General features: G+C 34.0%; 2 protein-coding genes across 3 annotated transcripts in view; both read right to left on the reverse strand.

Annotated features, from left to right (window-relative positions):
• Nucleotides 1-2,722: 2,722 nt before the first annotated feature.
• LOC125868364 (putative late blight resistance protein homolog R1B-17) overlaps nucleotides 2,723-23,758 on the reverse strand; it is a 35,408-nt gene continuing 14,372 nt past the window's right edge. The window contains exon 4 of the mRNA XM_049549022.1: nucleotides 2,723-2,990. Within this exon, the coding sequence (XP_049404979.1) occupies nucleotides 2,981-2,990 (10 nt within the window). The 3' untranslated portion in view covers nucleotides 2,723-2,980. The remainder of the gene's footprint in view (nucleotides 2,991-23,758) is intronic.
• LOC125868365 (putative late blight resistance protein homolog R1A-4) overlaps nucleotides 4,607-23,758 on the reverse strand; it is a 51,479-nt gene continuing 32,327 nt past the window's right edge. Inside the window, exons 1-4 of one of the 2 annotated variants that reach the window (XM_049549024.1) lie at nucleotides 23,238-23,380; nucleotides 6,275-10,088; nucleotides 5,023-6,198; nucleotides 4,607-4,896 (exon numbers count right to left, since the gene is read on the reverse strand). In XM_049549024.1, the coding sequence (XP_049404981.1) occupies nucleotides 5,034-6,198; nucleotides 6,275-10,041 (4,932 nt within the window). In that variant the 5' untranslated portion in view covers nucleotides 10,042-10,088; nucleotides 23,238-23,380 and the 3' untranslated portion in view covers nucleotides 4,607-4,896; nucleotides 5,023-5,033. Of the gene's footprint in view, nucleotides 4,897-5,022; nucleotides 6,199-6,274; nucleotides 10,089-23,237; nucleotides 23,381-23,758 lie in introns of those variants that run through there. The other variant, XM_049549023.1, reaches the window with a different exon arrangement.

The raw sequence follows: 23,758 nt of genomic DNA on the forward strand, positions 1-23,758 counted from the left end.
ACTCGGGTTACGAATTAAGTGGTTGACGCAGCTCATTAGTTAATTCACCATCTTCTTTTCCAGCGGGATCAAGAACATCATTCAAGATGGTAAGCAACAACTCTTTCCATGAATATAGTTGAGTCACACGACACTTAGCATGAATATCAAAGTGAGGGGTAACTATGAGATTATTGTAAATCTTCTCGGCCAGAGTGCTCTTGCTGCATGCATACCTACTATGGAGATAATATCTAGCTGAGAAGATCCTCCAAGTAGTTGCCTCTTAATTTTATCCATTGCCTCTTGAAAGCCCTCCATTTCTTCATTTTCTCTTTGCAACTTTGTGCACTGTCACATCTATCTCCTTTCTTCCATAAGTCTCAGCAACAACTTTATTTAAAAGCTTAATATTCTTAAGAACTTCAGACATTCGATGATATTTGTACCAGAGTGGATGAGAACTGACTAAGCAGGAGTCAATGACAAACTCTGCTTTCAGTGACCTTCAATACAAAACCATAAACTTCATCTAGCTCATCAAAGTTTTCGGCGAAATGATCTCTTAGACACAGTATGCCTTCCTTGACTGATCCAATCTGATGCTTCCAGTCAATAACGGAATCGAGCTTAGAACATAACAGCTCCTCCAAGTTCCCTAGGAAGAATTGAAGAAATCCTAATCCATTTGTCTTGGGGAAGCTATAACTTGATGCCTCTGGAGCATTAGGAATAATTGTTTTGACCTCTGTCTCAATAAACTTCAGCAATTGCTTCATATCGAAGAGATATAACATAAGACCAAGCAGATTTATAACCCCCAATAGACAATAAACAGACATACTTGGTATCTAGAACATGTTTCATGAGGTCTTTGAGCCCTTGATGCATATTGTAGTGTTGTACAACATCAGCAACAAAGTATCCCAAGTACATAAGTTCCTCTTTGAGTACTCTACTTCGGTTCATCAGAAAAGAAATCAAACTAGCATCACAGTCAAGCACTATGTCCAGGCGGTTTGATAAAAAGTTTATAAGGCCTTCGATATCTGGCAAAGTCATGTTGCAAAGTGATGCATCCAAGACCTGAATGCATACCTTTCTAATTTCTACCTTGATAAACTTAATATCATATAGGAAATCAGACAATAAAAGACACACTTCCCAGGTTCTGTTTTCGTCCATGAATCTTTCATTACGAAAACGATTGACTTGTGCTAACTTGTTGGCAGCCTCCTCAACATTCCTCAAGAGATGATGATATTTGTTAAGCTTCATCTGTTGCCTGAGAACATCCATGAGAAAAGCTCTGAGGAAAATAAGCTCTTCATGAGCACTTTCAACCATATCCAGAATTGGAGCTTTCAATGTGGCCTTGTTTAGCATATCCATCAAGGTTTCCTCAGGCTCAATAAGCTTTAAAGCTACAGTCAAATACTGAAGAACAAGAATGACCCTTCTACTTTTGTTACTATCACCAGCAGCCTCAATTTCGATAGTTCCAAATCCACTACACTAAACTAGAGGATCAAAAAGATAAGTGACCAGGAGCAACAATCCATAGTAAAACTTTTTAACCTCATTTGTATTAGTAAATGTCAAACTGGTTTCATTCTTCAGTTGCAGCTTGTCAAGAATATATACATGAAACCCCATCAAAACCAAATCCATCTTGGGGATATCGGAGGATACTATGGTTGAGAATTTCAGCATGCTGAAATAAGAATCAAGGACCTTAAAGTTGAGAGAAAGAAAGTTCAATAGATTTATCCTTAAGATGGTCCAGTGTTGATGACACGTAAATGCTGGGACATATCTGTCCAATCACTGCCTTAATAAACTTGAACTTAAGAAGCAACTGAAAATGCGACCAACCAAATTCCCTGGCTAAGCCTTCTTTCTTTATGTCACGATAAAGAGAATAAATGACCAACCATGCTTGGCTAGTTACAGATTGAATAAGATTCAAGAATTCAGTGACGTTACTTTGCTCAAATGCATCCATGAAACAAGTTTTCATTAATATCAGCTCTTCCCTAACATAATCAATCAGATATTTTAGAGGAGCTATTATAGTTGGTTTACTGTTCAGTAGCTTAATCAGGGAGACTTCTACCTTGACATGATTTAACTTCAGTTACAAAATAAAAGGCAGATGGTCAGTGGTCTTCATTTCATTTTCTCATCATAGGAGGAGTAGATTGCTATCACCGCCTCAATGGCCACAGCTTGCATCTGTGATTGAAGAGAAATCAATTCTCCAAGTGGAAATGGATCTGATTTTACGTCCCAGAGAAATCTAGAAAGGTGTGAAAGTCCTTGTTGAAGACGAATGCAGGGACTTTGATGAACATTGCTAAGTAGCTCAGGTGTCTTTACATGTACAGACTCGTGCTCTCTTCTACTTAAGACTCCTTTTATTCAGATATATAGTCAAGTTGGACTCTGGATGCTAGAACATGTATCATCTACACAAGTTGGACTCTGGATGCTAAAACATGTATCATCTACCTGTTTCATGAACTTATTCCATCACTTTGTCAATCATCAAAATATACGAAACCCAACAGAAAAGGATTTCTTTGCATCCCTCTACTAGCTTTTATTTAGAGATGAATAATAGAAACTTCCAAATAGTCACATATCTTCAAGAAATAGATATTGAATGGTATATCAAACACTTCAAAAACTGACAGCAGTACTCTTCCCAAAATTATGAGAAAAAGGGAACTGACCCATCATCAAAAGTTCAGTTTTAGCACACAGATTCATGTATATAGCATATAGCCTCTTTAGTTATAAGTATAACATTAGAAAATACGCATATTAAATTTAGAGATATGGAAATGTAATTAGGTGAATACCGCAAGAGTGTACCAGAAACGAGTCAAGCAGATGGTCCTCTAGCCCAATCTGGAGGCTGTATTGTAACTGTGAAAGCATCATTTGCCATGTCTTCATGTTGCGTAGTTTGAATTTCCAAGGCTGAATTGGCAACAGACTAGCCACACCTGTTTAGTTACTAAAATGCTTTTCAGAGTTATGGCATCACCAAAATGAGAAGGGATTTCCTCAAGCTGCTTACACTTGGTTAAAACCAAACGTTCAAGCTTAGGAAAAGCATCATCAGAGACGGACCACTGTGAAATGCTGATGTTGTCCAAATTTAAGTATTTGAGTTCAGGAAACTCTGAATCATTCACTTCCCATTGATTCCCTTTGAAGGCTCTGGAAAGCAACCTTAGAATCTCCAAGTTAGGCAATTCTCCAACTATAGAAATTTCGGACCAGGGTAGACGAAACTAGGACAAGTCATTTCCCTTAATTTTGAGCAGAAATTGAACACATGAGGAAGCTTAGCTGGACTATTTCATATTATTTATTTAGCACACTTTCAAGAATATATAGTATTCTTATGGCTCTGTAAAAACAGATAAAATCGATAATTGCCATTTATTGAATTTGATTACAATAGTTCAAATTTTCTAATTAATATTCAATTTATTTTATGAATAGAACAAAGCAACAAATTAGGGTCACCTTTGCTTCTATTGGAACACAAGATTTCCTTTTTCTGTGGAAAATGCTCGTATCAATAATTCTAATGATTGTTCCAACTATATCTTTGTACAAGCACAGTTCATCAAGAACATATAAGAAAACATCTCCAATAACCAAAGTTTCAGGCAAAATTGAATATATTTGTTGATAATAACGAAAAGAGAAAAATTATTGGAGAAAAAAGAGAATATAAGTCTAGAAAGAGTGAAGATCGACTTGCTAGTTCTTAGTTAGAACTTTTGAGTTACAAAAGTTAGATCGCAGATCTAAAATACTGGGATTTATGTATTTGTTGTTAGTCACTATATGGTTGTTTAAAAAATAAGTTATATACTTCTTGTATATATTGATCACTGCTTCTGCGCCCAGTCAATGTTGGACACTGAGTGATGTAGAAATGACGCTGTGCATTTGCAGTGGCAATTAAAATGTGCATCTGTAAGCACTAAGCATATATAGTGCCCACTTCATCATTTGAGTTTGATTTGCTAAAGTGTCTAGGCATGGTGTTGACACCCAATTTTGACCCTCCACAATATAGGTTAATAATCGAGTTTCTTTAATTTCAAGCGACTTAATATAATTAGTTTTATAAAAGCATGGCTCTCTCCCCAATGTTATCTAATAAGATACGTAGTTGGTCCTAAGGGTTGCCCGATATGGATTTCCCAATCTTGAAGGAAATGATGTCACTGCCTAATCTTGTCATCCCTTTCCTGTTTGAGTATACAACACATACGAGTTTGATGCTCTTGAGAACTTTGCTTCTCTGATATAAGCTTTGCTTTTTCATTCAGAATGAGATGTATTCTAAGATTATGTAGAATGAGGGTTGCTAACGTTAGAACAATTGCTAAAATAAGATAACCAGAATGTACAAGTCTTTTCATGAAAATTTCAATGGACAAATGATTTCAAGTTGTTGTTAATTTCACTTTGATATAAGTCGTCATTGTTGAACAGATCAAATATATTGTATTCCCATTATAGGCTAATGGCTCATGAAAGAAAATATGTTCTCCCTTCATTTGCTCCTGCCTCCAAGACTGAAATTAGGAAGACATTAAATAAGGATTATGCATAGTAAATCCCACAATTCTACAAGTTCAAGAAATTTAGTACACTGATAACGACAATTTTTCAAGATACAGATCTAAAAAGAATGTAGCACACTGATAACAATAATTTCACATTCCCAATAGTTTAGAGTAAGGACGTGAGCTCTTGCTCATAAATTCATTACAAGTTACACAAATCACTAAGTTGAAATTTATTCGAAAACTTCACTTATTGCTGAAGATCCTTCAACAGAAAATCCACCTAGCTGAGGTCTTCCTCCATCTTCTGTTTTCTAGCCTGAATGAAAAATTCATTGAGAAAGGGAACTCAGATTCAAGGATATAGCACACATATAAACTTCTTTTTTTTCCCATTCTTTTCACTAAGAGCAGGTAATTGGAATAAGTAATAATAAGAACATACCAGATAACGAGTCAAGGAGATGAATTTCTATCCCAATCTGGAGGCTGTATTGTAACTTTGAACACATCATTTGCCAATTCATCTTGCTTAAACACTTGAATTTCCTGGGCTGAATTAGCAACATACCAGCTGCACCAGTTTACTTCAATGCTTTTTAATGATACAGCGTCGTCAAAATGAGAAGGGATTTTCTTAAGCCGCTTACATTTGGTTAAAACCAAACGTTCAAGAATTGGGAAAGCATCCTTGGAGACAGACCACTGTGCAATGTTGAGGTTCTCCAATTCTAAGTATTTGAGTTCACGGAACTCTGAATTTTTCACTTCCCATTCATCCCCTTCAAAGGTTCTGAGAAGTAACCTTAGAATCTTCAAGTTAGGAAGTTCTCCAATACTCAAGATTTGGCTCCATGGTAGACGAAACTTTGACAGAGTCAATTCCCTAAGTTTTGAGGGAAAACTGAAGACATGTGGAAGTTTACCTGGATAGCTGTTGGAGACAACCTTAAGGGATTCAAGCTGACATAGAAACTCTAATCTGGGATAGAGAACACACCTTCCCGTCACTTTCTCTGAATAGCCAAATGTCCCCGAAAATATGCAACTCAGCTTTCTCAATTTTGGCATCTTTCTCAATATCATATCTGTATCTTCACCGTAAGAGAAATGTGGAGTGGAAAAGGTTTCCAAATTATCTAATTGAGAGTCCGCAAGTGATTCACCAATATTCTCATGCAAACTAAATGAAGCACGATGAGTTACATGTATATTCCTTATTTTAACCATCTTTAGAAGTGAATTAGGTAGTATCACCTCTCCTCCCAATCCTCTTATCACAAAAGTTTTGAGATTCCAAAGATTAGCTATACATGAAGGAATTGAATTTCCACCAGTTTTAGCAGCAAAATACTTCAAATGAATTAGAAATTGTATTTCACTAGGAAAAGTACCACCAATGTTGACAGATTCCAAATCCAACACCTTAACAAGTTTGAAGCTGTCAAAGATGAAAGAGATATCATGCGGCCATAACAAGTTATCTGAATCAATCACATTGAAAAGCAAAGAGCGAACATTTGAGCGAGATGGCTGCCACAGATCAATCTGATCCTCAGAAGAATGAACAAACAACCGGTAATCCATAGACATTTCAGGAAATGAATCCTCTCCAGTGAATCTGTTCAAAGAAAAAATAATGAAAATGAGAGTTGATATAAACAATAACACGATAAAATCAGTATAGTTCTTTATACCCATTGATATGAAGAAGGAAATTCTCCTGTTTGGACTTCTCTAAGCAGAACTTATGCAACAGATCATGAACACGACATGTTTTGAGCTTTCCATTGGGTCTCTTCTCCACGCCCATGACTAAATTTCTACTAATAAGATCTTCCAAGAGACATTCTGCAGCATCTTCTAGTCCTTTTTCTTCATTTGCTTGTACAAAACCCTCAGCTACCCACAACCAAGTCAATTTTGAGACATGAATATCCTTCCCCTTTAAAAGTCCTCCAAAATAGAGAAAACAAGGCTTCAGCTGTTGTGGTAAATTCCTGTAACTAAATCCAATTATAGACATGCTCTCTTCCAAGCTATCAATATTCAGCAAACATAGACTTTCTTCTATTTCCTTCCACAATTCTGCTTTTATTAGCTTTTTCTCTTTGAGAACACCAGCAACTAATACAATGAAGAGAGGCAACCCTCCACATATTTTTGCTATTCGAAACCCCACATCAACAATTTCAGGCGGACAACTCTTCCCTTGAAACAGCTCTTGCTGTAATAATGTCCAACTCTCATCATCTCTGAACAAGCGAAGATGATGAGGTTCACTTTCACATTTAGCATAATTGGCAACGCTACTCAGACGTGTTGTTAGAATAATTCTACTCCCATTCCGAGCATCTTTGAAGCACATATGTATATTGTCCCACACTTTATCATCCCATACATCGTCAATGAGAATTAAGAATCTCTTGGTCAACAAGAATCGACGCAGCTCATCAGCTAATTCGCCATCTTCCTTTTCATTGCGATCAATAGGCTCAAGCACACCATTCAAAATGGAGAGCAACAAACCTCTCCATGAATATGCTTGAGTCATGCGGCACTGAGCACGGACATCAAAACAAGAGATGATTACTGGATCATTGTAAATCTTCTCGGCTAGAGTAGTCTTACCGATTCCCGGCATGCCGACCAATGAGATTACATCTAGCTGACGTGAACCTCCAAGTAGCTGCTTCTTCATTTGGTCCATCGCCTCCTGGAAACTCTCCATTTCTTCATTTGATCCTTCAGTATTAGCTGATAAAGACGGCACAAGATAAGTTGAGGTCTTTTTAACTTTGTGCACCGTCACATCTATCTTCTTTCTTTCACATGTTTCTCTAACAACTTCATTTACAAGCTTAATCTTCTCAACAGCTTCAGAAATCCAACAAACTTTGTACCAGAGTGGATAAGAATAGGTCAAGCACGAGTCTATGACATACTCTGCCTCGTATGCCGTTGCAGTAACTCTTGTTATAAGACTATAAACTTCATCATGCTCATCATTGATTTCTGGGAAATGATCAGTCAATGTTCTTAGACACAATAAACCCTTCTTCACTGACCCAATTTGAAGTTTTAAGTCGATAACTGAATTGATCTTAGAACTTAGCATCTCATCCAATTTTCCCAAGAAACAATAGAGAGATCCTAGTTCATTTATCTTGGGAAAGCTATGACTTGAAGAATCTGGAACTTTGAGACAAATCGTTTCGACCTCTGTCTCGACAAACTTAAGCAATTGCTTGACATCAGAGAGATATAGCCTGTAACACCAAGAAGGTGCATTATCCCTGATGGGAAAGAGACAGACAAACTTTATATCTTGAACATGTTTCACAAGATCTTTGAGCTCTTGATGCATATCGCGATGCTGTACAATATCTGCAATAAAAGAACCCAAATAAAATAGTTTGTCTTTGATTACTGGGATCTGGTTCTTCAGAAAAGGAATTGAACAAGCATCAAAGTTGAGCAGCCAGTCCTGGTGTAATAAGAATCTAATAAGGCCTTCCCCATCTGTCATGTTGTAAGGTGATGCATCCAGAAATTGAAAGCATACTTTTCTGACCTCTACATTGACAGACTCAATCTCAGATAATAAATGCCCAGTTTCCTCAATGCTTCTTCCCTTGATGATTTGTGCCATCTTGTTGGCAGTCACTTCAGCATGCTTTAAGACATTATGAAATTCATTAAGGATTGTGTGTTGCCTGAGAACACCTATGAGAAGAACTCTAAGATAAATAAGTTCTTCATGAGAACTTTCAATCATTACTAGATCCATAAAGCTTCTCTCACATTCGATAAGCTTGAAAGCCACAGTCAAAAACTGAAGAACTAGATTGCCCTTCCTACTTTTGTTGCTATTCACAGATTCGGCCTCAATTGCAAAAGTTCCAAATCCACTGCACTGAAATAGAGGATCAAGAAGATATGTTAACAGGAGCAACAATCCATCGTAGAACTTTTTAACATCATCTGCAAATGGAAATGACAAATCAGTTTCATGCTTCAGTAGCAGATTGTCAATAATATATTCATGAAACCCCATCATAACTAAATCCATGTTGTCGTGACCAGAGACTGATTTCTTTGAGGAATTTAAGTAAGAACCAATGACCTCAAAATTAATAGGAAGAAAGTTCAGCAGATGTATCTCAGTTAATGAAGCACAAATGGTGGAACACATCTGTCTAATTGCTGCCTTAATAAAGTTGAACTTAAGAAGCAATTGAAAATGTGAGCGATTCATTTCCCAGACCAAGTCTTCTTGTCTTGTATGACATAAAAGATTTTTAATAGCTGAACATGCTTCGTTAGTCACAGATTGGATAAGAGTTAAAAGATCAGTTATCTTAGGTTGCTGTTTGCACTGCTCTAATGAATCCATGAGAAAAGTTGTCACGACTATCAGCTCTTCCAAAGCATAGTCAATCAGATCTGTCATGGTTGCTTGACTGTTACGTAGTTGAATCAGTTCGACTACTACATTGACATGACTAAGCCTCGGCTTCAAAACAAAAACAAGATCCTCATCATAGGAGTTGATCAGAAATGCTGCCTCAAAGACCAGAACTTCAATAAGTGACTGAAGAGAACTGAATATTCTGAGTTGAGTGCCTGTATATTCGAGAAGAAATTTAGAAATGTTAAGAAGTCCTTCTTCGAGCGACTGAATTCTAACATGGCTTGGATGCACCTCCAGATCCTCTCGTAGAGCATTAACAACATCAACCATACATCCAGACTTCAATGTAGTCTCTGATCTTGATGACTTTAACGCTGTCAAGAGGCTCTTATCTATCTGCCCAAAATGATAATCGAAAACACTCATCGATTCCTGCCACTCAGAGTTCACATAATGGGGGTGCGTCGTTAGGACACATAGTTCTAGTGCAGTATAAGCTAGATTCTCAACATGGATGAAGAAATACCGCATATTCTCATGCTCAATGCACCAACTTGCAGTTAATGTGAAGATAGCTTGTAGAGGTCGCAGATAATTGGAAAACTCAGGGGTACGATCCTGTACATAATCAAGCAAAATATTGACAAACCTCACCATCTCCATAGTAATTATTTGTCTAGATGATGTTGATGGATTTGATTTTCTGATTCGTCTACAAATACCCCAGGGCCTAAGTTTTTTCAGCACCTCTAATATCATTTTTCTAGTTGATATTGATGGCTTTGAAGCTTCCAGTTTAATTATTTTCAGCGCCTTTGTGTAACTTTTAGTCATGGGATTACATATCTCAGAAAAACCATCATGAGCTTGTTGAAATAAGGCCCCTAGTTGTGTGGATATTGTGTTCTCAGGGAAAACCTCCTCCAGTTCTGCCAGAAATAGAGATAGACATTCTAGTCGAGTTCTAGCATCGTCCAATTGATTAATATCGAGATGTCTTCCCTTCAGAAAGTCTATGGCACCTATCACTGCGCGACACTTTTGAGCCATCTACTTGCCACTTTTTCAGTTTCCTCTAATTCTTCATAAATCCAATACTGCAAGTAATATGATTGAGGTCGTCAAAAATACATATTTTTAATTATTATTTATCTCACATTTATTATTTGTACTAGTCATGGACACGTGCGTTGCACGTGTGAGCCATGCTAAGTTGTCTCATTCTCTCGATAGACATTTGTAAAGCAGTGTTATTATGAGTGCGTGCAATAGTATTGATGTAGTAGAAGTGTGCATTCTGTTAAAAAGCCTTATCTCACGAGCACATACACCATGTAACTCTATCCAACTCATCATAAAAGGAAAATATTCCACAAGTGGGATTAAATGATGGATCATCTACATATCTAACCAATCAACAACAACATACGTAGTGCAGTTCCACAAGTGGGATTTAGGGTAGATATTCAACTAATCATAGCGCAAAATTGCAATCAAATTTCTTTTATTAGAACACTCACAATGTCAACTATTTCAACACATAAAACTTATATTCAATCAGTAAAAATGGGAGGACGATAAACAAATGACAAGGTCCTTCTGGAACAATAAAAAAGAGTTCCTGCATTAAAAGCATAATGGAGTTTTTAGGACTACCTGAACCGCTGCAGGATCAGATTCGTGCAAAAGTTTCCAATAAACTGCTGTTAGAAGCTGCATATGAAAGAGAACCATTAGGCACAACATTGCTAACAACTTTCGTATTTGATACAGATCCCAGACATGTAGATCACAAAGAAAAAAAATTGCTAACGACTTAAAATGCATGCTTTCAAGCAGAATCAAGATGTAAAAGATAGAAATTTTACTTTACTTACCGTACTTATTGATTAAACAACAATATGAGGAGAAATTTTTTTTTTACCTGACAATGTTGTTGTATTTGATTGAGGCACAGAAAAGCGTAACAAATTAATGGGCAATAACAACTTGTTGGAGACATTTATATAGATGCCTGAAGTATCTGTAAAGGCTTTCGATCAGCTGAACCTGAGCGTCGAAAAAGGTCTGTCGCACTGATCTAGGAGTTTCAGCAGAAACTCTACGTCTCTGGTACGTTGAACGATGAGGCTGAGGCAACGTTTGGTTTCTGGAGAATTAACTTAGGTATTATCAGCTAATTTATTATAAATTAATATTTATTAAAACTGTAGGGTTAAAATGGTAAATTAACTTTTGGGTTAAACTCTTCCTACTTATAATAATATATGATTGGTCTTTTTTTAGCATGAATTTTATGGATCGTGCTTAATAGTATATTTTATTTGTAGAATTAAATTGGTGGGAAGATAAAAATATTTGGAACTAAAACAAATTAAAATGGAAGATTCTAGAAGGAAATCAAACAAGAATTAAATTTAATATAATCATCATATCTCATATCATATCTTTTATACTACCTTAAAAGCATGAACTTCCTAACTTGAATGTTAAATTACTATAATACTCCAACTTAAAACACTCAATTAAGTATATATTCTATATTTTATAATATATTTATTTATTTGTTCTTAATTATATTAAAAGCTGGCACCTTTTCACATTGATGAGGAGTGACTTTTCTGAATGATTGTGACTTTTTCGATGAATGACATTTCTGAAAAATTGTGATTTTTTTGAAGGGTTACCACTTATCTGATAAGGCACAATAAATACATTTTCATACTATAGTTTGTTGTCTATAAATACAGGAGTTTTACTCCCACTTTTAAACTACAATTTTGTAAGTTTTGTATTCGTCTTCTTATAACAAGAGAGATTGTGAGAGTTGTTCAATTATGCAATTACAATATTTTTTGTGGGTAAATAAGATAGATCAACAAAACTTTATGCGAAAAGGAGAATGGAATAACTCAGCTTCAAACGAGAAGACTATCTAGATAATTAAAATGTATTCATTTTCATAGCAATAAATATACTTTTTCAGCAACTTCTACATGACAAGAAGTTCAATGATTTTCTATTGCACAAACTACAACTTGGTGTTCAAGTTGTGAAAAGTCTCAAATTGTTGGGGAAAAAGGATTTGATCAAATACATGTTTGAAGAGTCCAAACTAGAAGTAATAAGTACTCCTCCGTTTTCAATTTATTTGTGGTACTTTTATTTTTATTCAGTTTAATATAGAATGTTCTTTTTTTCTGGGGTGGGTGTGGGGGAGAATCTTTAAAACCACAAAGTTAAAAGACATTTTTATATATTCTACATTCCTTAAATTAAAAGTCTTCTTTATTTTTTAAAATTTCCTATCAAAGCAAAATCAGACAAATTTGTATCTTTCTTTTTGATATATATCTATACTACCTTAAAAGAAGGAACTATCTACCTTAAATGTTAAATTGTTATAACACCCCAACTTAAAACACAATATTTAATAAATGTTAAATTATTATAAAACCCCAACTTAAAAAACAAAATTTAATATATCTTCTAAATTTTATGTTGTATTATATTTATTTATTTATATTATATTATAACCAGACACCTTTTCACATTGAAGGGTTGTGACATTTCAAAAGAGTTACAACTTTTTTGATGAGTTGTGACCTTTACGAAGGGTTGTGACTTTTCCGAAGAATTGTGACTTTTCCGAAGGATTGTGACTTTTTCAAAGAGTTATGACTTTTCCGATGAGTTGTGACCTTTTTGAAGGGTTGCGACTTTTCTTTTATAAGGCACAATACACATTTTTTCATACACAACAGTTTATTGAATATAAAAAGAGGGGTTTCCTCAAATTTTTAAACTACAATTTAAAAAGTTTTTCATTGTTCTTCTTTTTCTTTTTCTTCTTCTTCTTCTTCTTCATAAAACATTTATATTTAAAGTCGACACCTTTTCACATTGAATCGTTACGACTTTTTCAAAAAGATGTGACTTTTTCGATGAGTTGTGACCTTTCCGAAGGGTTGTAACTTTTTATGATAAGAAATATGCACATGCTCATACTACCCTTTGATAACTATAAATGGAGGAGTTTCCTCACATTTTAAAAATACGATTTTTTTTATTTTTTCTATTCTAATCTTCTTAAAAACTCATGTTTGATTTACATACGTTGACATTCTCAAAGTTCAGTGAAATTTGAACTCTCCCTAACATGAATGTCAAATTAAAATAATACTCCAACAAAAAACATCCAATTTCGTATATCTTCTATATTTTATATCAATATTTATTTATATTATTATATTATATTAAAAGTAAGAACTCCAACAATACAGTAATAACTAAGTAATGCACCATGGGAGAGGGAGGAGAAAGTATATGTAACTAAGAGATTTTAAGAGTGACTAACTTTCAGTAGTAATCATAAGAAAATTTGTATCCACTATTAATATGAACTTATAATTTGCCATTCATTTTTTTAATTGTTTACTTAATTTTTTTATTTAATAATATTAAATTATTTTTAAAAATAGTGTAGTACATAGTTTACATTCACGTGCAACGCACACGTGCATTAAAACTAGTTATACTAAAAGTGGGAAGCCACAAAGTTAAAAGTTGAAATACCATTTTACCCCTACACCAAATTAAAATATAATAAAATATATTCTTAATTAAATAAAAAAATAAGAATAATTTATTATAGAGTAAATTCCTCCTGTTAAATATAATAATTGTATGTTTTAATGTTAGCTCACTACTTAATTGAAATAATTTTTAATCTTCTACATGTAGTCTTTTTATCTCCTTTATAAATTTTATCTTATTCTATTTAGTAATAGTAGCCTTTTCACTTTTCAGCTTACCTTTTATTAATTATTTATATTATATTATATTATACTATTATTATTATTATCATCATCATAAATTTTAAAAGTGAGGAGATATTAAGTCAAAACTTAAAAAATAAAAATAATCATAAGAAAGTATTACATTTATTCTGAAAGAAAATCAACTAAGCCTTTTCCACCTTTCTTAGTTAATATAAATAACTTAATATAGTAGTATTTGAACTCATGAAAACGTGTATCTTTTGAAATCCGAATCAAGTTCACTTAAGTAATTAGTATGTCGTGCCTCAGAAAAGTCAAAGAGATGTATTTGAATTATGTAAATTAAATAGATACATGTACGTGTTTCATCTTCCAAATTAAGTTATGTTCTTAATTAATATTTGTCTTTAATTAGTTGTAACTCTTGACCTTTCAACTTTGTAAGTGAATCTTCATATTCCAAAGCTATATTTTTTCCTATAAATACAAATGTTTCAACTTTGTAAGTGAATCTTCATATTCCAAAGATTTATATGTGATAAAATTTTTGTGTGTGGAAGACTAGAGAAGCTTTAGTCAAGTGAAGAAAATTTCAAGACAAGAGGATTTGTGTCAAAATAATAAGGTATAATGTGATTATAGGAATGAATAACACTTCAATTGCTAGAATATCGGAGCTTGATGTATTTGTAATTTTTTTAAGAATGTATATGATTAAAGGTTGTATTTTTCGTATAGAAAATAAAACGAATAGGATCATCATAATAGTCTATAAGGCATGTAAAAAAGACAATTAACGCCTACAAGATATTCTAATTTCAAATTATTAATAATACATTTTTTCCACCTCTAGTGTTAAATATTTATAAAGAATTATTCTTATATGTGCTTGTGGATAAAATCTATATTTTTTTCAAACAATTTTTATTAAAATTATCATGAGATCCAAATCCCAAAGTCAAAAAAAATGCTACACCAAAATGCTTAAGAAGTTAGAAGATCTTTTAACCTCCGACCAAATATTGCTCCTATTATATTTTTAACAAAAAAAATGTAAAACATATTTTAACAAACTTTTAATTGTAAAAATATTAATATTGTCATTTTGGCTCACAACTAAATTAAAATCTGATTTATTTAATTAAATATTAATTATTTTAATTATATAATGACAAAATTTAAATACCAACTGTTGCACTTTAATTCTTTAGTTATTTCCTTCTAATTAAGTTTTCTTAGTTATAAATTTGAATTACTTAATTTCATTCTACTTAATGAGAAGGATAATTTCATCTTCTACTAATTAATGTTAAAACATTTTTTCTTCTTGAAATAACTATTAATTTAATTTTAACATTTTTACTCTATTCTATGAGACAAAAGAGACATTTTAAGGAAGTTAATCATAAGGTAGTGTGCCTCTATGTTTGTTTTGCTACTTTATTTTGTTTTTTAAAATAAATATAAAACTTATATATCGAAATCATATTAAGGGAAGGACTAAATGCAAAAGAGTTTTTTCTTATGAGTTAACTATACACTATAAACATTTATTATTTTACTTTTCATAAAGAAATTATGTGATTTTTAATAATTCATATTCATCGTTATAGAGTACACGTGCAACACACGTGCCCAGATACTAGTATTATTACAAGTGGGAACAATCCAAGTCAAAAGTTGAATTACGACAATACCCCTTACCTATTAATTTATTTTCTTAAAATCATTTTAAAAAATTAATTTTCAATTTAAAAGCAACTTCATAACTACGCCTCTTCATTTTCCTAACTTATCATCTTATGATCATAAATAAATAATAAATAATAATAATGATAAACAATTATTAAAAGTAGAAAGCTAAAAAATTTAAACTTGGATTACCATTTTACCCTTATACTAAATAAAAAGGTTAAAAAATATTTTATTAATTAAATATTAAATAATAATCATAAATTAATTTGTCATGAAAGGGATCTATTGATCGAATTTATGTGCAATTTTTACAAATCACAATTCACATTCGATAAAAACTTCTTGACCTGTATGTGATTGTAAAAAGGTGGATGCTATAGTTTCTTAGAAAGAAGGCAAAAATTTTAGAACATGACATATTTTGAACCAATAAACGACACTTAAATTATGTGTTGTGACATATTAGAAAAAAAAATTATCAAGTTGAATACTTGATATATTAAAAAAGATGCATAATTAAAATTGTTTGAATATTACTTTTGAAATTCATTTGATAGCAATATTTCAGTATGATGTGTTGACATACTCACTAGTTTGTTAGTTTGTTATTAATTCTTATCAAGTTGTTAGAGTAGATTTAGATTAAGTTGTTAAAGTAGTTCCTTAGTTTTAGTCAACTTAGTTACATATTAAGTTGTTAGAACAGTTCCTTAGAATTAGTCAAGTTAGTTACATCATACATGTATTTAAGTTGATGTTACATTTGAATAAGATTCATTCAAGTTTGCTTTGATTCTCAATCTCTTTATGGTATTAGAGCCCCTCTAAAACTCTCACGAGTCCGATCCAAATTTTTTTTTCCTCTCTTTGCGTCCAAACATGGTTGTTCCTGCTACCACCAGTGATAGTGCTGCTGAAGTTTCGACTACCACTCATGTGGTACAGTTCAATCCAGCTGCCCAATTACCTATCAAACTGTAAGGTAGCCTCAACTTTGCCACCCGGAAGGCGCAACTAGTGATGCTACTCAATGGACACGAGCTCTTTAGGCATCTCACTGGTGCCAAATCTGCTTTGCCAACCATTATCACACAAACTAATAGTACCATCTCCAATCCTGAATATGAGCTGTGATTTTGCCAAGACCAACTAATTCAACAAGCAATGATGGCATCCGTTGACCCCACCATTGCTCACACTGTTGCAACTGCCTCTTCGGCAAAATTAGCTTGGGATCTCCTTCATACAACTTGTGCCAATAGGAGTCACACTCGCATCTTCAGCTTTCGAGATCAGTTGTAAAACATGAAAAAGGCCTCCAAGACAGTTGTTACTTACCTACAGGAGATCAGATCAATTGCTGATGCTCTCAAAGTAGCGGGCTCTTCGATGGCTGATGATGAACTAGCAGTCAAGATTTTGAGTGGCCTAGGTCATGAGTATCGTGAAATCACCGCCGCTATAAGAGCGCGCGACACAACCCTAAGCTTTGAGGAGTTGTTCCATAAACTCACGGACCATGAACTCTTTCTCAAACATCAAGATATTGACAGGTCATCATTCATCATCACGACTGCAGTTGCACAAATGACCAACTTCCAGCCCCAACATTAGAAAAATAATTGTCGCTTCCCAAATCAATCTTCAAGACCACAAGCTCCATGACAGGCGGTCCCTGGAAATCGACAGAATGGGAGACTACCTATGCAATCGGTAAAATGCCAACTTTGCCAAAAGATCAGTCACACAACTGATGTGTGTCGCTTAAAATCGCATAACCACTTTGAAACTAAGGTCAACTTTGTGTCAAATCATCACTCAGATGCAAATCCTTGGATCCTTGACTCTGGAGTAACTCATCATGTCACAACCGAGTCAGATAATCTTGAAGAATACACTGGCAATGAGGAAGTGTCCATGGGTGACGGTAAAACTATTCCCATTACTCACACTGGTTTAACTGAAATTAAGGATTTTAACTCCAATTTCATGCTCTCTAACACTCTTTGTGCTCCAGCTATCAAAAAGAACCTTATTTCTGTTGCTAAGTTTTGCACTGACAATCTAACCTCAATCGAATTTTTTCCACACTTTTTTCTTGTGAAGGATCTCAAAACTCGGAGACTGCTGGTACAAGGCCGGAATAAACACGAACTCTATGAGTGGCCACAGAGGGATCATGTGTCACCTTCCGCCAACTTCACCTCCACCAAAGTTTCCCGTCAACTGTGGCATCGTCGCTTGGGTCACCCTCATCTGAAAATCCTAGACTTAGTACTAAATAAATTTTCACTTCCCTTTTCCATCAAAGAAAAGTTTCATTTTTGTAATTCGTGCTCATCAAATAAAGCTCATTGTTTGCCATTTCAACGACTCACTTTAAATAGTAATGCACCACTTCAAACTTTGTTTAGTGATTTATGGGGTCTATCACCCATTTTATGCATTGATAAAAAGTTGTATTACTACATTTTTGTTGATCATTGCACCAAATACACTTGGTTGTATACAATAAAAAACAAAAGTGAAGTCGCTTCAATTTTTGCAAACTTTCATCCTTTAGTGGAAAAAATTTTCAAACACAAAATTGTCTCACTTTATACTGATGGAGGGGTGAATACACAAGTCTTAAACATTACCTACAATGCCATGGCATTCAACATTTGATCTCCCTACCCTACACACCCCAACGAGTTGCAATCGCTGAATGACGACATCATCACATTGTCGAAACAACTAGAACTCTTCTCAATGAAGCCTCACTACTATCTGAACTATGGTCCTTTGCCTGTCACCATGCTATCTATCTCATAAATAGACTACCTACACCTGGCCTGAATAATGATTCTCCTTATAAAAAATTATTTGGCGAACCGCCAAAATACTCTTCGCTAAAAATTTTTAGTTGTCTCTGTTATCCATGGCTTAAGCCATATATAAAAAATAAATTTTAGCCTAGATCTACACCGTGTGTCTACTTAGGAGTTTCTATTGTTCATCATGCACACCTCTGCTTTAATCCTGTGCACTCAAAAAGTTTCGTCGGCCGTGATGTTCAATTTTGTGAAGATATTTTTCCTTTCACTCAAATGTTCTCACACTTGAAAAATAAGTTTTCCACGTTACAATGGGAAAACATAGAGTCCCAAGTCAATAAGGATACTCATCTGGAAGTCAAATTAAATTTGGACTCCAATCTTGTTCCAACTCTTCCGCCTCTTATTCCTATCACCCTAACAGTTCCCTCTCATTCAAACACTCCAGAGTCCATAATTGAAAGGCAACTACCAGTAGTCTCCACTTCATCAGGTATGATTCTTATCTCTTCCCAACCTTTTTCACTATTTAATGAAGCAGCCCACAACACCTCTCAACCATTATACTATTCCCGTTGGCCACCAATTAACTAACATCCACCGTAACAACCAACAATTATGTCACCAGCTGTTGTCTCTCCACCATCCGGTGTGGTCACAAGGTCCAAAAATAATATCTTCACACCAAAGAAAAAATTCAGCTTCTTCGCTAACCTTTCTCCCACTCTAGATACCTTTAAGCAAGCAGTTAAGCACATTGAATGGAAGAATGCAATGGATCTAGAATACAAAGCCTTAATGAAAAACCAAACTTGGGAACTAGTACCTAGGGACCCGATAAATAATGTTGTTGATTGTAAGTAGTTATTTTGCATTAAAAGGAAAGCTGATGGTTCTATTGACAGGTACAAGGCGCGATTAGTCGCAAAAGGTTTCACACAATGTCCATGACTGGACTTTCATGAAACTTTCAGTCCGGTTGTCAAACCAACCACCATCAGAATTGTACTTTCTATTGCAGTTCAAAATAACTGGAAAGTGTAGCAGCTTGACATAAATAATGCATTTTTGCAAGGTAACTTACAGGAGCAAGTATTCATGGCGCAGCCGAAAGGCTATGTCAACCCTGATTTTCCCAATCATGTCTGCCGTCTCCAAAAGGCCATTTATGGCCGTAAACAAGCTCTTCGTGCATGGTATGAAGCTCTCAAATCTCACTTGACTAAAATTGGGTTTATTAAGTCTGAATCAGATGCTTCTCTGTTTATTTTTACATCTGAAGCTGTCACGATGTATATTCTAGTGTATGTTGATGATATCCTCATTACTGGGAATTACCCAAACTTGGTCACACATGTAATCAACTCTCTGGCTTACAAGTTCTCCCTAAAGAACCTGGGTGAACTCAACTATTTTTTGGGGATCGATGTTCTAAATGGGATTGTCTTATCACAATCCAGATACATACTTGAGATTCTCTCAGATGTGGATATGGCCGACTGTAAAGGAGTTACGACACCCATGTGCTCAAGTTTACCACCCAAAGCAGCTGATGGCTCACCTCCCGTCGATGCAACCTTGTATCGACGCAGCATTGATAAATTGCAATACTTATCATTCACGCGTCCTGATATTGCCTTTACAGTTAAAAAATTATCACAATTTATGCAATCCCCAAGTCTGGAGCATTGAACAGTAGTAAAAAGAGTGTTTCGATACCTCAAGGCATCATCAACGTCGTACCTACAAATCTATAGCCACTATGATAATAATTTGTATAGTACGCCGATGCTAATTGGGCAGGTGATCCCTCTGACAGAATATCCACATCTAGTTACATACTCTTCTTTGGACCAAATCCGATCTGTTGGTCCTCTAAAAAGCAACAATCAGTTGGTGGGTCCTCTACTGAAGCAGAATACAAATTGGTAGCCAATGCACTCTCTGAACTTACTTGGGCACACAATTTATTTATTGAACTACAATATTAAGTCTCACAAACGCCAAGCATTTTTTGTGATAATATTGGTGTTTCATATCTCAGCAAAAACCCAGTCTACCACACTAAGATGAAGCATATTGCAGTAGACTTTCACTACCTCCGCAACAATGTGAACTCAGGTAGAGTGGTAGTCAAATATCTTCCTGTCGGGGATCAAATTACAGACACTCTCACAAAGCCGCTGCCCAAGCCTACCTTCTTTCGGTGTTTATCCAAGCTAGGCGTTGTTGCACCACACCTAACTTGAGAGGGTGTGTTGACATACTCACTAGTTTGTTATTAATTCTTATCAAGTTGTTAGAGTAGATTTAGATTAAGTTGTTAAAGTAGTTCCTTAGTTTTAGTCAACTTAGTTACATATTAAGTTGTTAGAACAGTTCCTTAGAATTAGTCAAGTTAGTTACATCTTACCTGTATTTAAGTTGATGTAACATTTGAATAAGATTCATTCAAGATTGCTTTGATTCTCAATCTCTTTATGATGTACCTTATACTAATAATAATCTTGATTGAATAGGCATTCATTGGTTTGAACTTATATATTTTTTCTTCAATTACTATGCAAGTTATCGCACAATGATCATCTACTAGCCGTCTTAAGGAAGATATAGATTGATCAAATTTCTATATAACTTTTTGCAAACACTACTCTCATTCGACAACAATTTCTTAATACATATGCAAATGTGAAAAGGTGGAGACTACAATTTCTTAAAAAGAAGATGAAAAACTTAAGACAAGAAATATTTTGAAATCACATTTGACATTTAAATTATGAGTTATGACATATTAAACAAAAGAAACTTTTATCAAATTGAATACTTGATATATTGTAGGAATTGCATAATTGAAGTTATTGGTTAGTTTGAGCTTGTATATTTCTCTTCAATTTTTGTGCAACTTATCACACACTTATAACAACTCCACACAATTTAGCATGGAACACACGTGCAACGCACGTTTGAGGGACGTGTCGCGCGCTTGAATTACACCAAAAGGGTATTTTTAGTTGGTTGGGAATTATATAAACATATGTTTCTATTTCTCTACTCCTTTCTGCTTGAGTGTTGATATTTAAAAATGTTTATTTTGCCAAATCAATATGTCAAGACAAGATTGTACATTATACCAAAATTAGAAACAAGGTCTAGTAACTTTGCTAATTAAATGTGAAATTAGAAATCAAAGTAAGAAAACCAAGGATTTCTTTGGAGAAGCATTTCTTGCTTATAAAGCTCGTCATTCTTAATACCAATATTTATGTAATTTTGTGGTCAATAAAATTAGGTTACACTACACACGTGCCCAGAAACTATTGCTACATAAAAGCAAGATGTGTTTGCTTAGCTTTCGAACATACAACAATGTATAGTTTCGGCCTCAATTCACCAACGATAGCAGTCGCTGGTCTTCATAACACTTAGGAAGTAGGAACTATTCTATGACTTATTTTCCATTTCGACATAGTCCCAAAACTGGCACTATTCTAGTAATAATATCTGTCCGTACATCTTTCCGAGTGTAAAATGTGATATGATATGATGATATCCTCTTTATCCTATCAATTATCTGTCCAACAAAATGAATGGAGGGAGGGAGTAGTAACAAACAAAAACCTTTGTGAGAATATTTGACTTTTATAAAGTCCGGAGTCAAAAGGGTAAAAAAAAATTGTAAAAAATTTCAAAAGGAAATATCAAATTTTTTAAAATCAAAAGGGCAAAATTGCTTCTGACGAAGCGATTTCCCTCTAACACAATGACTAAAAATCGCTGCCCAAAAACATTTTTTCTTTTTTTTTTTTAATTAAAAATTCGCTGCCACAGCAGCGATTTTAAGTCGATTTTTTTTTTATACATCGCTGCAGGGGCAGCGTTTTTTATGCCTAGTGCTATTATTTTCATGCCTATTGTTAATTATTAATAATATAAAAATGCCTATATGAGCCTATTGCTAATTATTAATAATACAAAAATGCCTATATGTGCCTATTGTTAATTATTAATAATAGAAAAATGTCTATATGTGCCTATTGTTAATTATTAATAATATAAAAATGCCTATTCATGCCTATTGTTGACGATTTCTTTTTTTTTGAGAAAATCGCTGCTATAGCAGCGATTTTGAAGAAAAAGAGATTTTTTTTTTTTTAGAGAAAATCACTGCTAGGCAGCGATTTTTTATTTTTTTTTAACAAACGATGTCAACTTTTGTCAGAAAAAAATCGCTCCTGACGGAGCAATTTTGCCCTTTTGGTTAAACTTTTTTTTGATGTGCCGTTTTGATTTTTTGAAAGAAAAAAATTGTTCTTTTGGCTCCGGACTCGACTTTTATAAATGGTAATGTTGGACTAATAATCAGAAGTTAGTAAGCCCATTAAATGTGGAGACACGAGCTGACCTTTTAATCGTGATGCTACACTTCCATTTGGCATATTGCCATAGGGGTAAACAAAATAAGTTGGTTGTTAGTTAAATCATAATCATAGATCGATTCATTCATTATTAATTGTGTGAAAAATCTATCTTTTCTTAGTTATTTTATCGTTATTTTTAGTTAGTTAGTATCCAAGTAATATAATCATCTTTGAAATCCTCTCCTTGAATAAATAATCAGGATTCGTATAATTTAGTAAATAGTTAATTGACAAGTGTTTTGGATTCAATAATCCAACTCTTTTAAAGTCACTATATTACTTGTGCGAACATAATATATATTATCTTAATTCAGAGTACATATTTACATTTTCTGGCTCTACTATGCATATGCTTCAATTTCAAGTGCCTAGACGTTGCAAGTATATATATATATATACCAAAGAAAGATAGAATACATTTTCATGTCTAATTTCTAAAGAGCAAATTAGACCTGCCTGTGTATGGCTAAAATATGGTCAAAGGATAGATGTGCATGAAATACTTATAAGAATTAATAATGAGAGATGATGCATACCTGTGATCTAGCCTCTTAAAATTTATCCTCCAATAATCCTTTTCATCTTCAATAATTATTTAATTTTCTCTTAAAAATATAGAGAAAAAGTCACTAGTATTCATCAGTTTGCTAGTTTGAATTCCTTTCAATGCTCTTCTCTTCATTTCTAATTCTAAAAATCAATAATTCAAATCATGTCAACCGTTGGATTGAATGAATCGACGGCCAAGAACAATGCACGTAGCCCGAATAAAACATGTGTCTAGCGTGTCAAGGGAAAGGAGACTAATAGAAAGAACACTGATTAGTCCCTACTATACTTTTTTTCCTCTAGTGGAGAACAGATGGACCTATGAAAGAGTAATCTTTTATCGATTTTGGGTTCGGGCCAGCTTTCGAGTACGTCGACTAATTCTGAATATCTGCTACTTTCCATCATCAATAATTATTTTTATAACCTTTCATGCAAGAAAAACATGAGCAATTTGATTTTCTACTCTTTTACAAATTTGTATTTAGTTTTATGTCGTTTTACAATA

Source organism: Solanum stenotomum, chromosome 6 (genome assembly GCF_019186545.1).
Source record: "Solanum stenotomum isolate F172 chromosome 6, ASM1918654v1, whole genome shotgun sequence".
Classification (NCBI taxonomy): Eukaryota; Viridiplantae; Streptophyta; class Magnoliopsida; order Solanales; family Solanaceae; genus Solanum; species Solanum stenotomum.